This window comes from Salmo salar, chromosome ssa20 (assembly GCF_905237065.1).
Source record: "Salmo salar chromosome ssa20, Ssal_v3.1, whole genome shotgun sequence".
Taxonomy (NCBI): domain Eukaryota; kingdom Metazoa; phylum Chordata; class Actinopteri; order Salmoniformes; family Salmonidae; genus Salmo; species Salmo salar.
The window spans coordinates 9694489-9708476 of NC_059461.1; the positions used below are offsets into that span (position 1 = coordinate 9694489).

General features: G+C 46.9%; 1 protein-coding gene across 1 annotated transcript in view; it reads right to left on the minus strand.

Moving 5' to 3' along the window:
* kiaa0825 (KIAA0825 ortholog) overlaps window positions 1–13988 on the minus strand; it is a 155282-nt gene that overhangs the window by 79385 nt on the left and 61909 nt on the right. The window contains exons 17-19 of the mRNA XM_014160881.2: window positions 10837–10996; window positions 3145–3303; window positions 1104–1198 (exon numbers count right to left, since the gene is read on the minus strand). Of these exons, the coding sequence (XP_014016356.2) occupies window positions 1104–1198; window positions 3145–3303; window positions 10837–10996 (414 nt within the window). The remainder of the gene's footprint in view (window positions 1–1103; window positions 1199–3144; window positions 3304–10836; window positions 10997–13988) is intronic.

The window sequence follows — 13988 nt, forward strand, 5'->3', positions numbered from 1 at the left end:
ACCCTTGTTAGAACAGTGTCCTTGGCAGAGACACAGAGCTTGCCCTTTGTTAGAAGGTGCGTGTAACAATGAGGTTGATTTAAAATGGATTTCATGTGGCCAGCGAGACAAGGTGCACTAGCCTTACGGCAGCCTGATAGCTCTCAGGGTGACAGCTGTGAATTGAGGGCTGAGTGTGGGCTGAAGTATTGCTGCCTAATATGTGTCACCTACCTGCATAAATATGTATGTCCCTGTTCAGAGCAGGGAAGGAGGGAGGAGGGAGGAGGGAGGAGGGGAAGGGAGAGAAAGTTGGAAAAGTTGAGCACCGCTTCAATCAGGTGACAAGAGGATCTAAATTAGCCCCCTCTCCCCAGTTGATAATAACCTCTTCAAGGCCTGTTGACGGAATACACCTTTACAGATGTAGGATCTTAATGTGAGCCAGTTTGCTACAGCAGGAAAATAATCCTGCAGCAACAGGAAATGTTATTTATTATTTGGATTATAATTCATGGACATTTTTGTAGGGGGTGATATATTTTTTTGGAAGGGAAAATCAAGTATGACATTTCAAGGGGGAAATAACAAACTTCAGAAGCCTTTTTAACATTACAAGTTTTACATTTCATGGAAAGTTCTCCAGCAACAGGGTGATCAAATTAAGATCAAACATCTGCATCATGGCACACTACAAGCTCATCGTATATACACACACATCTCAGTACACCCACCCAGATAATAGGATAGAGCAGAGGGCCAGGAGTTCTTCCTGGGCTTGCACCCTTATCTCACACCACTCTCCATTCCACTCACACTCCTCACAAAGCTTGTTACAGTAAGTGAATACTTTAGTCTTGTTATTTTCTAAGAAATGCATACACTTTGACTGTTTTCTGTCTCTCTTTTCTTCCATGAAACTTACAGGAGCCCCGGTCTTTTGAAAAAGTAAGAGTGCAAAGTCGCCATCCACAAAAAAGTGTCCCTGATGATTTGGCTGTCTAGTCTGACATTTTGGTGAAGGGGGAGATCTGGGGAAATACATTCATAAAACAGGAAACTCAACCGCCTAGGTATTGTATGTTTATGTACCACATCAGCCCAAAAGAGGGAGGAGCCATTACCTGTTGGCCAGTAGTGCTCTCAAGGTCACCTGACTCATCCCCTTGTAAGTTGGCAGCAGTGTGGCCCAGTCCCAGGCCCAGTCTCCCACGGCTGCCTGTTGATGTACGAGGAGACACTATTGTTAGTTATTAATCTGAGTTAATATGATCAGTAAATTACAGCTCCAGCTGGGGTGGACTAACTAAGGAGGAGGGGGTCCTGAACGAGGACGAAGACACGCCATATCAATCATGTCCGCACAAGAAGGTTTTTATTCCAATAAGACAGCAATTAATTTATAAATCCATTTGGGGGGATGTAGCCATCATTTATAAAAAGATAAATACATTTTGGGAGGGGAGTCGTTACTCTTCGAACTGTTTTCTCCATGGCACACCGCCCAGCCCCCCTTTCTCTTTCCCTCTCTTTCTCGCTCTCTTTCTCTCTTCCCCTCTCTCTCTCGCTCTCTCTCTCTCTCTCTCTTTCTCTTTCTCTCTCCCCCGCCTTTGTGAGCAGGGAAGAACAGCACTTTGTCGGAAAGGCAAATTAAATTCCGATTGCTTTGATTGCCAAAATGTCACTCTTAACTCCAGGCTGAGTTTAATTGACAAAAGGAGGGGAACGTGACTACTGCACCCTTCCCTCCCTCCTCCTCCTCCTCCTCCCCCCCTCTTCTCCCTCAGACGTGATTGATGGATCTGGCTTTTTTCTCTCCTCCCTCCATTTGATTTGACAAACAACACAGGCACCTAAAGCGGAGAAGGCATTTTAATCATTCTCTTAATAGGGTGTTTCTATGCAAAGCTATGCAGCCTCCTCTGATAACGAGAGAAACAGAAAGCCAGAGGATTATAGTGTGTCTGCTCTGAAGAACAATAGCAAAAACGCAGGTATTTTAGAAGGGATCACAACAGCATCAACGCATCCCAAAGAGGTACAAAGAGAAAAATGTATCTGGAAAATATGGGACTTTGCTTGATTGTTTTGTATGATATCGCTTGTGTGTCCCATGACAGAGAAGTTATCTCACATTGAACCAAACTACCTGTAGCTCCTAAAATATCAGACATTTTAACTTGACGTTGATGCGAAGCTTAGGGGACGACGTTTGGGGTAAAGGGGCTTCAGCTCAAAGCCTTGAAGAGCTGTACTTTAAAAGTCGCTTTTAATTTTTTATATTTTTTATTCCCGCTTCTCGTTCACCTTTTAATGTTTCTTTGGACTCCTTCACATACTAAATTCTGCTCTGAGAGAGAGAGAGTGAGGAGAGAAAGACCTATGGAGAATAGTGAAATCTCCAAAAAGCTTCTGAGGTGGTCACTGTACCCAGTACTCCTCATTTCAACACACCTTTAGTGGCCTTGACCCAAATTTAAAGACACATACAGGTAACTGCTAAAATAATGGATCACCAGCATAAAGTGTCTTAATAGGGCGATGGGCCACCACGAGCCAGAACAGCTTCAATGCACCTTGGCATAGATTCTATAAGTGTCTGGAACTCTACTGGAGGGATGTGACACCATTCTTCTCCAGAAAATTCCATCATTTGGCGGTTTTGTTGATGGTGTTGGAAAACATTGTCTCAGGCACTGCTCCACAATCTCCCATAAGTGTTCAGTTGGGTTGAGATCTGGTAACTGAGATGGCCATGGCATATGGTTTACATCGTTTTCATGATCATTCAATGACCACTCGTGACCTGTGGATAGGGGCATTGCCATCCTATGGAGGCATAGCCATGGTTTGCCAAAATAATGGCCTGCCCAGCACTTTGTAAATGATCCTAAGCATGATGGGATGTTAATTGCTTAACAATAGAACCGCTGGGTCTCACTGGACCCCCCATCAAGCTAATAAGCAGTCATTCTGACTTAACTCAGGAACCACACCTGTGTAGAAGCAACTGCTTTCAATATACTTTGTATCCCTCATTGTGTTTCCATTATTTTGGCAGTTACTTGTACATGCACACACACACATTCAGACTTATTGCTTAACTATAGCTTTTAATTGAAACAATGGTATCAAAAAGATAAGAAGAATGGACAGAGGACCCACCTGGTCAAACTTGCTGCTGCCGATGTGGTTAAACTGGTGGAGGGGGTTGAACCGGGGTGAGGGGTGACCAGGGCAGTCTGTTCCCAGGTCAAAGGTCACTGTCTGAGGAGAGTCAATTGGTGGGTCACTGGACACACACAGCTTGGACCTCAACAGTGGCTGGAGAAACACACAGAACAGAAGGATGGAGAGAGAGAGCGAGAGAGAGAGAGAGAGAGAGAGAGAGAGAGAGAGAGAGAGAGAGAGAGAGAGAGAGATTACATTTCACACTTTTTCAAGAACACTGGGACAAGTACAGCTGTCTTCAAAGACAATTATCTGGAAGGTCATTTAGCACAATTCCTATTATATTATATAATTTTAATTAGTACATCTCTGATTTAAAAAAGTACAGACCCAGACATAATGGACACTGGGATGCTCTCCTACCACCTATTCCCTGTTTGATTGGCCCAACAGAAGTAGAAACTAATCAGTTACAGATATAGTTCCAGACATCCAGTAATGGACATTGGAATGCTCTCTCTCTCTCTCTGTCGTTCTCTCTCTGTCGTTCTCTCTCTGTCGTTCTCTCTCTGTCGTTCTCTCTCTGTCGTTCTCTCTCTCTCTCTCTCTCTCTCTCTCTCTCTCTCTCTCTCTCTCTCTCTCTCTCTCTCTCTCTCTCTGCATGCTGGGAGTTTTTTTGGAGTTTGAGTGTTTGGTGCGGAGGACTCTGGCCTAACTAACTTTCTAGACTCTTTTCTTGATCTTTTTCTTACATTTTATTTTCTATGGTGGAGGGTTAATGCAATATTTGTTTTAGCGGTATCCACCGTTTTTTTTCAGAGTTAGGGTGGAAGAAGACAGAGTAAGGTTTCTGGGGTTTGCAAGGTGTGGTATGCGCGATGGCTTCTCAGCCTAGCGCGGAGGAGACGCTGTCGATACGGCATGGATTCAGGTGTGTTCCTGAGAATGGAGTTAAGGTGGAGGAGGTTCTGCTCGCGGTCGGCGAACAGGTAGGAGCTGAATTTATACATTCTGCTTCTAGAATGAACAAAGCGGTGGTGGTGTTCATGAAAAGAGAACATTTGGTTGGTAGGCTAATTGCTAGCGGAATATTTGTAAGGGATGTGTTGGTCCCAGTTTTACCTCTTTCTACCCCTTCGAGAAGAGTAGTTGTTGCAAATTTACCTCCGTTTATTACGGACGATCAAATCAGGAAAGAGCTGAGTCGTTTTGGTAAGTTTGCTAGCGGGTTTCGTGTACTGTCGGCAGGTTTTCAGGCAGCTGCTGTTAAGCACGTTGTTTCGTTCCGGAGGCAAGTGTTTATGAACAACAATGAGCAACAGCTAAATGTGCATTTTAAAGTGAGGCATGGGGAGGGGCTCTATGCAGGGTTTGCCAGCACAGACAGTCTACGGTGTTTTGAGTGTGGGGATTTGGGGCATAAGAGCTTTGCGTGCCCACATAAAGGCCGTAGACAAAGTGAGGGTACAAGCGCCGGTGGGGGAAATCGAGGTCAAAGTGCAGGGGGAAATGAGATGCAGACAGCAGAGGCTGGGCCTAGTCATACCAGGGATGGTGGGGTAGCTGAGGCTGGGTCTAGTAAGGCAAGAGATGGTGGGGTAGAGGAGGCTGGGTCTAGTCAGACTAGAGATGGTGGTGTAGTGGAGGCTGGGTCTAGTCAGGCTAGAGATGGTGGTGTAGCGGAGGCTGGGTCTAGTCAGGCTAGAGATGGTGGGGTAGTGGAGGCTAAGCCTAGTCAGGCTAGAGATGGTGGGGTAGCTGAGGCTGGGCTTAGCTATGATATGGAGGATGGTGTAAATGATGCTGGGCCTAGTCATGCTATGGAGGGTGGTGTAGAGGATGCTAGGTCTAGTCAGGTTATGCTAGTGGATGAGGAGAGTATAGTGGGGAAGTGTAAGAGACTAGGGGGGAGGAGGAGGGTGCCAAGCGGAAAAGGAAAAAGGGTGTGGTTAAAGGCACAATGGAAATTTTGCCTGTTGCTGTGGGGGATGCCATGACCAGAGAGGAAGAGCAGGTGGTCAGGGTGGGAGATAGAGATGAGGAGGAAAGTGAGTCTGAGGAAGAGGATGAGGAGATATTTTTTTCAGACTCCTCTTCAATAGGCCCGGAGCTGACAGCAAGTCAAGCAGAGGGGTCTAAGTACACGTTGAGAGAACTGACAAGGTTCCTGAATGAGACCAAGGGTAAAAAAGTTAATCTTGAGGCTTTTTTCCCTGATTCAAGAAAGTTTGTCCAATCAGTACAACATGCTGTGAAAAATGAGGGGCATGGTGTCCTCTCACCCAGGAAACGGTTTAGGTTGAGGAAGTGGGTCACAACAGTGCGTAAGGGTTTACCTTCGGACACTGTTTAGATGTATACTTTCTTTTTGACACTGGGGTTTTTGAGCTTTGCTATTGGTCTTTTTTCTCTGCTGGCTTTTCTCCCACTTCTTATGGAGACTCTACGGGTAGGCTCGCTCAATATAAATGGCGCCAGAGATGCGGGAAAGATGAGTGTGTTGGGTGAATATGTAAAACAAAAAAAAGTACAGGTGTTGTTTCTGCAGGAGACACATAGTGATGTGTTGAATGAAGTCGATTGGGGGCTCTGGTGGAAAGGGGCAAGTGTGTTGAGCCATGGGACAAATCTTAGTGCAGGAGTGGCAGTCCTTTTTGCACCGGGTCTGTCTGTAAAAATGTGCTCCTCAAAGGAGGTGTGTAGGGGTAGGCTCCTTGTTGTTAAAGCAGAAATTAACAACATGGGTTTTGTCTTTATAAATGTGTATGCGCCTAACACAGGGAGAGAAAGAGGGGTTCTATTTGGGAGTCTTAGACAGGAACTCTCACAGGTAGCGCCTGAGGAGACACTGGTGGTCGGAGGGGACTGGAACTGCACAATGGATTTTACAAAAGACAGAAATGGGGAAGAGCCTCATTCAGTGTCAGTGGGAGTGTTAAGGGACATTATTAATCAGTTCGACTTAGTGGATGTTTGGAGAACTAAACATCCGAACACAAGACAGTACACATGGGTGAAGGTTTTTGGGGCTAGGGTGAGTGCAGCCCGACTTGATCGGTTTTATATGTCTAGGAATCGGAGCAATAGGCTGTTGGGCGCTACCATTCTCCCGGTGGGGTTTTCCGATCATCACATAACCATGGCTCGGCTGTCTATTTCACCAGGGCCCCGGCAGGCATCCTATTGGAAATTCAATGTAAAGCTCTTACAAGATGCCACTTTTTGCGCAGGTTTCCAGACCTTCTGGGAAAGGTGGAGGCAGCAAATAGAGGAGTATGAGTCTCTGAGCCAATGGTGGGATGTGGGGAAAGTCCAAATTCGGCTTTTCTGTCAACAATACACAGCTCTCTCATCCTCAGAGGCTAGGAGAGTATTGGGGGAACTAGAGCGGTGTATTAGTGAGATGGAGGTAGAGATGGTGGGGCAAGGCAATGTAGGCCTCCAGGCTAATTTAGCTGAATTACGCAGGGACCTGGGCAGTTTTTTCCAGGTTAAAGCAAAGGGAGCACTTGTAAGAGCTAGATTCTCCATGCTCAAGGAGATGGATGCTCCCAGCTCCTTCTTCTTTGGTTTGGAAAGACAGAGCAGTGAAGCCAAGGGTATACATTGTCTACGGCTGTCTGATGGGCGGGTGACCTCTGTGGTGGGTGAGATGCGGGAGCGGACTGTGGAGTTTTATACTGAATTGTATAGGGCAGAAGAGTGTGATCCTTTGTGTGCTCAGGTCTTGTTCACAGAACTCCCTAAACTCTCTCTGGCACAGAGGGACGATTTGGACGTTCCTCTGTTGTCCCATGAACTGGCAGAGGCCGTAACCCAGATGTCCCCCGGTCGTGCACCGGGGGTCGATGGACTCCCAGTGGAGTTTTATAAAAAATTCTGGGGAATAATTGGACAGGACTTTTTTTGCGTGTTGCGTGAATGCGTCGGGGTAGGAGAGTTGCCGATGAGCTGCCGTCGGGCGGCTCTGACTCTCCTGCCCAAAAAAGGGGACTTGTGTGAACTTAAGAACTGGAGGCCTGTGGCATTGCTCTGTGCGGACTACAAGATATTTGCCAAGGTCCTCTCTAACAGACTGAAGTCCCACTTGGACTCGATAGTACATAAGGACCAAACATATTGTATACCGGGACGCTCAATCACGGACAACCTGTTCTTAATTAGGGACATGTTGGACTTGTCGAGAGGTTCTAATGTGAACTTTGGACTGGTCTCTTTAGATCAAGAGAAGGCTTTTGATAGAGTGGACCATGAATAGCTGTTTAATGTGATGTCTGTGTTTGGGTTTGGGAGGAGTTTTTTGACCTGTGTGAAGCTGTTGTATGCTGGGGCATCATGTATGGTTAAGGTGGGAGGGGGGGCTCAGTAGGCCAGTCTGGGTGAGACGGGGCATTAGACAAGGATGCCCTCTATCTGGGCAGTTATACACATTAGCCATTGAGCCTTTTTTAGGCCTGCTACGCAGGAGACTGCAGGGAGTGTGCTGGACAGGTATGGGTGTGGTGACAGGCATAGCAGTGTCAGCATATGCAGATGATGTTTCTGTGATGGTCAGGGATGGTAAGGATATGCAGGCACTGGAGACCAGTCTGAAGGTGTACGAGGGAGCTTCATCAGCTAAGGTAAACTGGGGCAAGAGCAAAGCTCTGTTATGTGGGGCATGGGGGATAGGGCTCCTCCTCTGCTTCCAGGGGGTTTGCAGTGGGGTTGTGAAGGGCTTAAAGTGTTGGGGGTGTACCTGGGCTCGGAGAGGTGGGTCAGGAAGAACTGGGAGGGGCTGTCACAGGCAGTGGTGTCAAGACTGGCCAGGTGGAGGTGGCTCCTGTCCCAAGTGTCATATAGAGGGAGGGTGCTGATAATTAACAACCTGGTGGCATCTTCCCTGTGGCATAAACTGGCTGTCCTCAACCCCCCCGCCGGTCTGCTTGCAGACCTGCAACGCAAGCTGGTGGACTTCTTCTGGTCGGGCCATCACTGGCTGAGGGCGGCAGTGTTGTATATGACCGTCCACGAAGGAGGACAGGGCCTGGTGGAACTGGAGAGCAGGATGGCTGCTTTCCGGCTAAAGGCGGCACAGAGACTGTTGTACCATACTGATGTTGGCTGGAGGGAACCAGCATGCGCACTGCTGAGGAGAGCTGGAGATTTAGGGTTGGACCGGCAGCTGTTCCTCATGAAGCTGGAGAGGCTGAGTACAGCAGGTCTCTCAGATTTTTACTCTGCGGTGCTGAGGGCCTGGCAGCTGCTAAGGCACACACGAGAAGGGGGTGTGGAGCCTGGGCTGTGGGTGTGGGAGGAGCCTATCTTCCACAACCCAGCCATCCCTTTGAGATCGGTCCAGTCGGCCACCCTGCAGAGGCAACTGATGGCAGGGGGTGTAAAAAGGCTGGGTGACTTGAGACTCCTGGGAGAGGAGGGGTGGAAAAGCCCGGAAGTCTTGGCACAGCAAACAGGAATAACGTCTCTTAGGCTGCTGGAGAGATTCCTGGAGGAGGTCCAGGAGGCACTGTCTGAGCCGGTAAGGGGGATGTTTGAGCAGCCAAAGGGAGAGGGGCCACCAATGTTTCCGCCACTGCAGGTGACGGCAGAGACTGGAGACTGGCAAGGGGGTCTGGAGGACTTGTTAGATTTTAACACTCCGAGCCTGGGGGAGTTTGAAGGGGTGGGAGGTAAAGCCCTCTACAACCTCTGTGTTAAGGTGAGGAACATTAGGAGCCTAACAGGAGTGAAGGCACATCAGTGGCAGGGGGTATGTGGGGTGGAGAGTATGGTGGGTTTTAGATGGAGGGGGGCTCTACAAACCCCCAGTACCAAAGAGGTCAGGGGACCTCCAGTGGAGGGTTCTACATGGAGCCCTGGCCACTAACAGCTGGTTGGCACGGGTTGAACCGGGAGTCGGGCAGGAGTGTCCTTTCTGTAAAATGAAAGAAACTGTGATTCATGTGTTTTCTGTGTGCACCAGATTAATGCCATTAATGTCTCTGTTGGAATGTCTGTGTGAGAGGTTGGGGGTGGTCTTTACTGTTGGGGTGTTCATAATGGGATACAGGTATTCAAGTAAGGAGAAGGAAAAATGTGTTTTGTTGAATTTTCTGTTTGCTCAGGCAAAGTTAGCTATTTGGCTAACAAGGAGGAACAGGGTCAAAGGTGGGGCGATAACAGACCCTTTATTATTGTTTAATGGGATGGTCTCTGCGCGCCTTAGGGTTGAGTTTGAGTTCTATAAAATGATAAAAAGTGTGGAGATGTTTCAGGAGATATGGTGTGTTGGGGGGGCTGTCTGTATAGCTGGGGATATTTTGGATATACGGTTGTAGGAGTGGGTATTGTCTTCAGTATTGTGATGTTGGCTTGTATCATGTGGTTGCTGGAAAGGCGAGTATGGTACATGTATGCATTACAGGATGTATTTTTGGTTTTATTTTTAAGGGGGAGGTTGGGTGGTGAGTTTTAAATGAAATGAGAATGTTTCAGTAAAGAAAGACAAAAAGTCAAAACTCTCTCTCTCTCTCTCTCTCTCTCTCTCTCTCTCTCTCTCTCTCTCTCTCTCTCTCTCTCTCTCTCTCTCTCTCTCTCTCTCTCTCTCTCTCTCTCTCTCTCTCTCTCTCTCTCTCTCTCTCTCTCTCTCTCTCTCTCTCTCTCTCTCTCTCTCTCTCTCTCTCTCTCTCTCTCTCTCTCTCTCTCTCTCTCTCTCTCTCTCTCTCTCTCTCTCTCTCTCTCTCTCTCTCTCTCTCTCTCTCTCTCTCTCTCTCTCTCTCTCTCTCTGTGTGTGTGTGTTCCCTGATTGATTGGCCCAACAAAAGTAGAAATGAATCAGACCGCATTAGAAATAGAAACAGAGATACAGGACAATGGCTGAGGATATGTATAGATATCCAGATGCAGAGATAACTATTTCACGGTAGGAGCTTACTTTCTACCCTCATTTCTACAGTGTAACCTTTGGTATGGTTTTGCAGAAGTGCAGGTGGAGGAAGAGGCTTGGTCCGGTGGTGGGGGAGTGGGGTGTGAACAGAGGCTCACCAGTGTGGATCCACTGCACACACATCAGTCAGCCTGTCACCCCCCCCCCCCAAGCCCAGGCCAGCACACTCCAGCCCAGCCGTCCAGCCTGACCTGGCCATCCTTGCCTTGACCTTGTCTGGGTAGAGGAGGCTACTAGTAGGGGGTACTTTGGAACGTGTTTGGGCCTCCTGGCTAATAACAACATCCCTCTACCACTCACTGAGGCTGAGAGTAGTGGAAGAAGGATGAGTTGAAGGGATTTTAATTGTGGTATAAGTGGATTTGGTGCTATCAGTTACAATATTGTCAAATGACATTATATTTGCGTACAGCCACCATAAGAAAAAGGACAATAACCAAGAAGATATTTGAGGATCTTTAGACTTCTGTCCTCCTCCCACCCCCTCACCCCTTTCCTTCCTCCCTCTCTCCATCTCTCCAGCCCCATCACTCACCTGTACTACACATAAGTTCCAGGGAGGTCAGTGGATACTACTGTGTGATGGTGTCAGAGTTGGGTCTTCCTGGTCTCAGCCAGGCAGCCAGGCAGACAGGCAGCAGGCGGATCCAGCGGTAACCCCCCACACTTTCACCCTCTCCCCCTACCCCTTCCCCCCAGAGCAGACGCCGGCCCCAGGCCAGCGGCCACCAAATTGCGGGGGAGAGGGAGTCCTTCCTTACCTCATTGACTTGGATGATATGATAGATTTGCCTCAGGTACTCAGAGCCACCTGGTTTGTGGCAAATCTCCAGGAGTATCAGCCCTATTTTCTGCTCAGTCGCCTCAGCCACACCGCCGCCCCCCTCCTGTGGAACACCACTCTCGCCCCACTCAAACGCACTGAGAGAGGGAGAGAGAGATAAAGAGAGGGGGGTGAAAGAGTGAGAGGTGAGATACAAAGAGAGAAAGAAGGAGGCAGGGGAAACAAAAAGCCACAGTTACCATGAATATCTGCTACCTGAACATTCCATTTCTTTGAGGGATTTAGCCAATGAGCTCGAAATCCATAGCCACACTTTATTCTGTTGTGACTGCACTTGAATGTATCAAGTTATAGGCCTATTATATGAAAGCTTTACACTTTAAAAACATGTAGGAGCGTTCAAGGTTTGGGCTTTTATTTTCTGGCAGCACTATTGTTCCCACTTTTCATTTAATGTTTCAATTACAGAAAGTGAACGTAAAGTATAGATACATTGTGTTCTAGTCTATCAGATTCTTCATACGGAGGTGTTTCAAAACATAAAGGCCTGGAATTGATAGAGCTGTGATATAGTATAAATGATTTCACCGTGTGTGTGAGCGCGTGTGCTTGCGTGCATGTGTGCGCAATATCTACACACACACACACACACACACACACACACACACACACACACACACACAAGCGCCTTACCCTAGCAGAGGCCCGAGTCATTTCCCTGCCCTTCCTATGTTCCTCGCCATTTCCACGACGCTCGCCGTCCGTCAAACGCTCTCCTCCGTCCGGATGGACTTCCTGTCATTGTTTTTTTCCCTTTCACATTCTCTCTCTCTCGTCTTTTTGTAATTATAAGGTGGCAGAAACATTGTCGCCTGTCAGGCAGCTTTTGGCGGATGTGACATTGAGAGAGGTGGGCGAGGCCCTTCCTTCTCCCGGTAGCGGATCCGTGCATCCGTGTCAGCACCTGCGCTGTATCCTTTCCTGTCCATCACTGTGCAGGTGAAGCAGATGATTGGATTCAGTCAGCGGGGTGATTAATGAGGGCCTCTCTGGATTTAGGACAGCCTATCAATCATGTCATTAGGGCCAATGTGCCCTGAAAGAGGCAGACCTCCGCCAAGGAATAACTGCATTCATCTTCATCTGTGTATTCATCCCGTCAGTCCAGTCAGGGTCACCATGATGGAGAACAATAATCTTCTCCTCTACAAATTACTTTACAAAGACAAGTTGGGGGGGTAGAGTGTGTGTGAGGATAGGTTGGGGCGGTGGGGGGTTGTTTTTGGACTGGCGAGCCCCCCTTCCCTCCCGCTGATGCCACTGTACACTGATTGTTTACAACCCAGGCTTCACTTCCCAGTGAAGGTTATTTTAATGAATAGTAATGATCTCAAAGAATGGCTCTGACAGGTGATACATAATCAGTCTTTCGCTTTTTCCCCTCCCATTTTCCCCCTCTTCTCCGTTTTTTACGACTTCCACCACCCCTTGTTCCTGTCACTAGGAGCAGGCCATTTCCTGGAACACTTGAGCTAATCTGTTCTCCGTCTTTCTCTCTCTCTCTCTCTCTTTCTGCGAGCCGCTGTGTTTGTGTGGTTCCGTTACCCAGACGGCTAAATAATTTTTAACGAGGATAAATGTGTCCAGACTTTTCTGCTCGTTGGTCTTGAGCGGTCAGAGGTGCAGGTTCTGGGAATAAGTCACCAAGCTCGGGGTCAAAGGGCAGACAGTATGAGACAAACTCAAACCCAATTTCCCGTTGCCTTACTTTGTTTTCCATTCAGACTGTAGAATGTCCATCATTTACGATAAATATCATGTCTCAAAATACATTGATCTTGTTCATTCCCATGAAAAACGTCTGCAACTGATGACGCAATCCATCAGGGTTGGTACATACACTGAATTAAAGAACATATCTGAATAGCATACTACTCATTAAATCATTCTATCACAAATACATTAATGTAATTTGGCTGAATACACCATGCATCGGACTGAAACACTTTGTTATTTTATTTAACCTTTATTTAACTAGGCAAATCAGTTAACCATCCTGCTGTGTTCCGGTCGAATTGGACCGATTTACAAGTTTTCGCTCTGAAAAAATGTAGTTAATTTAAATCTGATTGTCTTAAGGTTCCATGACTTTGTCCACACAGGGCATCTGAACACACAAAATACATTTTGATGATTTTCATTACATTTTGGGTGTTTTATTTAACTTTTGTACACCTGTGGTGTTCCCGGTCAAAAATGACCGGTCATTAGAAATGAATGGGTGAGACTACAATTAGTGTATAAAATTGAGTTCAGGCACATGCCAATTCAACACTTCCTCTCCCAGACCCCCACATGCATGTGTGTTTGAGCACACACACACCTCACTCCCCTTCTTGGCTTCCATGGCAACCCCCACGGGAACCTTTCCCCAATAGAATCTTTCCCCCACGGGAACCAGACCTGTTGGCATTCTCAAACAATCGCAACATTGTTTCAATAATATATAGAACTTTTGCAGCTCTGGTATGTTAAGCTTTTTTGAGGCCTTGCTCACAATTCATTCTGTGGCAGCACAATGACCAAACGATATACTGTATGTGAGGCTCTTGATCATATCTTTGATCATGACACTGGTGAGGAGGAGAGAGTCCTTGTTAAACTTTGACACAAAGTAGTCTGTGATAAATAGCACAATATGTTTCATAGGAGTATTTGTTATAGTCAAAATAATCCGGACATTATGCTTTTTTAACTCAAAAATGAGTTGTATGAGCTCAGATCAATGAGGCCTACAGGCCATAAATAGCAAATAGAAGTTCAAAACTTGTAATGTTCACAAGAACTGAAGTTGAAAAAAGATCTAACACAACATTAGGTGATCATATATGTATTACTATGGATTTATAATCAGCTATAATGGGGTGGTCATTTTGGACCGGGAACACAGAACTAATTAATATGAAACGAACACAACGGGAGCGTTAAGAACAAATTCTTATTTACAATGACGGCCTACCAAAAGGCAAAAGGTGGACGGGGGCTGGGGTTAAAAAAAAATATATAAATATAGGACCGAACACACATCACGACATGAGAGACAACACAACACTACATAAAGAGAGACCT